Here is a 3,331-nt window from a genome sequence, read left to right as displayed (position 1 = left end):
CTTTTTTCCACTGTACAGTAACTTGGGAAAAGTCCCGCCCTGTGCAGCATGGTGGTCTTCAGCAGGGTGCAGAAGGCTGAAGATTACAAATCATATCTGAATCCTAAAACACTAAATGAAAAAAACTATGAGCTTGCTGTTCAATGATAATGAAAACATTCCCTTTTGAATGCAGCTTTGACACTTTCTCTGCTTCATTCTCAGATGTGAAAAACCTGGAGAACTTCCACCTGGTAGAGAGCGTGCAGGAGCAGGTGAACGCGGCGCTGCTGGACTACGTCATGTGTAACTACCCTCAACAAACGGACAAGTTTGGCCAGCTGCTGCTGCGGCTGCCGGAGATCCGTGCCATCAGTCTGCAGGCTGAAGAATACTTGTACTACAAACATCTGAATGGAGATGTGCCCTGCAACAACCTGCTCATCGAGATGCTGCACGCCAAGAGAGCTTAAGGACACTACAACACCCACAATGCACTTATGTGCACTGCTTCAGCTGCTAGCCAAAAACGACATGCTTTTACCAAACCTGAAACCCAGCCCACTTCAGGGGAGTGGCGTGATGAAGAGAAAGCTCGCACATGGACTGAGATGTGCGCACAAACACTAGATTTGTTTATTTAAAATAAGTGTTTTCTCATTAAGGACAACAGCAAAACGCTTGAAAAACATTGAAGAATTAGCATGGACTATTGAGACTGAAAGCCTGCAAACTTCATACAGTTCAAGTGGCAGCAGTGTGTGGCAAACTGTGCCCGTAAAGAGAAGCAACTCATCATCAAAAACTCATTGGTACTGTAAATACAAGCGTGGCTTATCGAGCCAGAGACTCTAGAATACCAATCTGTCTTCAGTCTGTCTTTCTTATGTCCTCTCACCCAACATGACTTTATCCCGAACGGAACTAACGCAAAAATGAAACGAAAAAATGAACAAAGAGCCAGTAAGGAAAATGCTTTTTTCATAATGCTTACCATGTAATTGTTATCTAATATAATTTAAACTATGTACCTCAAAAATTCTTAAATTTATTTAATAACCAAAATCCCATGCTAAATTCATTTCCCTGCTCTATAATTTAAAACTTAAGTGTAATCGTGCAGATGTGGAAGGAACCATGGCTACTTAGTGCAGACGACCAAAGCCTGCAGAACACCAACCAGAATCAGTATTGATTAATGACAAAAATGATTTGTGATGTCACACTTCTGTGAGTTTTGCCTTATTTCATCACCATGCTAGCTAACCGTGCAGATGTGAATGAAAATATGTACAAATATATATATTAAAGTATTAATGTTGTAAGATAATTTTAAAAAGAAGAATTCAACAGGTGTTTACATGAATGTGGTCATATGGAGAGAACTGTGATGGCATTGCAATTTCAATGATTTCCAAAAAAGAAAATGAAAAAAAAAAAAAAAAAAAAAAGATATTGAAGAATTGAAGAAAAATCCCTCTGATTTGCGTTCTTGGTTGCGTGTACAGTGTTTTGTTTTTCAGCAGTACTTCAATGATGTCGTGAGACACTAAAATCGAAGAGGAATCACACTTATTTCTTTGTGTCTGCTGGCATTCAAACATTTGTTCCTTAAGCATTACTGTATAATGGTCCATGTTAGGTTTCAGCCTGTTTTTGTAGATTTTTTTACAGTGTATTTTAACTTTTTGATGTACAGTATGTCACTGGTTACGCTTAATAATGAAGATAATTTATTGCATCTCTTGGTTCCCATCTTTGTGTTACATGACGTGATGTGTCCGCGCCAGAATAAATTTGTTTACTGTAGAATGGTCTTATTGTTTTCCAGATGAGTCAATAGCCAAACATGTTTTCACACATTCTTTATTTGGTGTCAGCACGTTGAGGGAGGGCTGTATTTCAGTCTGGTGCGTGTGTGAAAGGACAATACGTTTCATATCAAGCACAGACTCTTATAATGACATTCTTACAACACTTTTCAACTTGGTTTCCCATTGGAGTTGTTTTCATGCATTTCAAATATGTGCAGACATTTGAAAATAACGTGTTATAACTGTTGCCAAATCAGAACTACAACATTATAAAAGATAACTGAACTAGGAATAAATAGCCAACATGGTTTACACATCATTTGCAAACACTCCAGTGATAATGAATCTATATATTTGGCTTTGCAGACATTCACATGTTATTCCTTATTCCTTAGACACACATATTAAAATTACAAATAATATAAAGGTTGTTGTTTGCTATTGTGGTCCTGCCCCTAAAACATGTACATGGATGTACAGAGGATACAAATACAAGTTGATACTCACAAAATATAGTACAAAGACAACAGCGAAAATCACAATTTGACAAAGGACAGAAGCCGAGGCTGGTGTCAGTCAATGTGGACGAGATGGTGGTTCGTCCGAGGGCTCAGAGGGAAACAGGAAGCAGAGAACTCCAGATCCAGGGGAACGTGAAGACTGCAGCCCACCGGCACAGAGCCCACCCCGGGGCCCACCTGTGGCAGAGCAGGGGCATGTCATTTTGATTTGATTGATTGATTCATGAAAATCATATTTTAAACTTAACAGATACTGACACACACAATCAAATAAAAATATATAGGGCAATTTTACAGTTTAATTATTTCTGACTTTTTCTTACTTTTGTAACAAACGTGGATTAAACTGTCTCCACTTTTGAGGGCTCTTGAGCTGATGATGACTTTTTAACAAATCATGAATTTGTCATTGTATTAATAAATGAATAAACTAGATAGTAAGTTATGAATAAATTGTATCTTAGGAGTAAATGGTTGGAAGCTTATATTTCTTAATTTAGATTAGTAAATAAATTTAAAAAAAAAACACCAACAACAGCACTGTTTATAGATTTTTCATTCAAATCTACGTCTTTCGTTAAAATGATCACAATAATCTAAATGGATATCCAGCAATTACATAATTAGTTAAGTATTTGAAGATAAGTCTGATATCAAAGCATTAAGATGCAATTCACAGTCTCTGAGCGCGATCTCCATGAGCTTTCTCAGAGCTTGGTTTGCAATGCCAGGCCTCCTGTCTGTAAATGTGTTAAACCAGCTTTCACTTGCCCTGAATTTGTATAAATAATGTATATACATTTATCCACAGACTCTAACAAGTGCAGCCTCAGGTGAAAATACTCAGAAATGCATGCTATGCGCATCCCTGAAGGTGGACATCAGCTTCAAACCTCGGCTCAAAAATGAACCACACAGAGAGCAAGAAAAGAGAGAAAAAACACAAATGAATAAGTTGCCAAAAGCAAGCTAAATGTGCGCGCACACAACTCGACTCACACACACAGGAGCCTGCTA

At 37.9% G+C, this 3,331-nt stretch overlaps 1 protein-coding gene across 1 annotated transcript in view; it reads left to right on the top strand.

Moving 5' to 3' along the window:
• Positions 1-1,791, top strand: part of nr5a2 (nuclear receptor subfamily 5, group A, member 2) — a 61,446-nt gene extending 59,655 nt beyond the window's left edge. Inside the window, exon 7 of the mRNA XM_072437864.1 lies at positions 205-1,791. Within this exon, the coding sequence (XP_072293965.1) occupies positions 205-452 (248 nt within the window). The 3' untranslated portion in view covers positions 453-1,791. The remainder of the gene's footprint in view (positions 1-204) is intronic.
• Positions 1,792-3,331: the final 1,540 nt, after the last annotated feature.

The sequence above is a fragment of the Eucyclogobius newberryi genome, unplaced genomic scaffold (assembly GCF_026437365.1).
Source record: "Eucyclogobius newberryi isolate DKJ021-1_F unplaced genomic scaffold, fEucNew1.0.hap1 SCAF_9, whole genome shotgun sequence".
NCBI classification, from domain to species: Eukaryota; Metazoa; Chordata; class Actinopteri; order Gobiiformes; family Gobiidae; genus Eucyclogobius; species Eucyclogobius newberryi.
The sequence above is the reverse complement of the archived record's forward strand: the minus strand, read 5'-3'. Positions and strand labels throughout refer to the sequence as shown.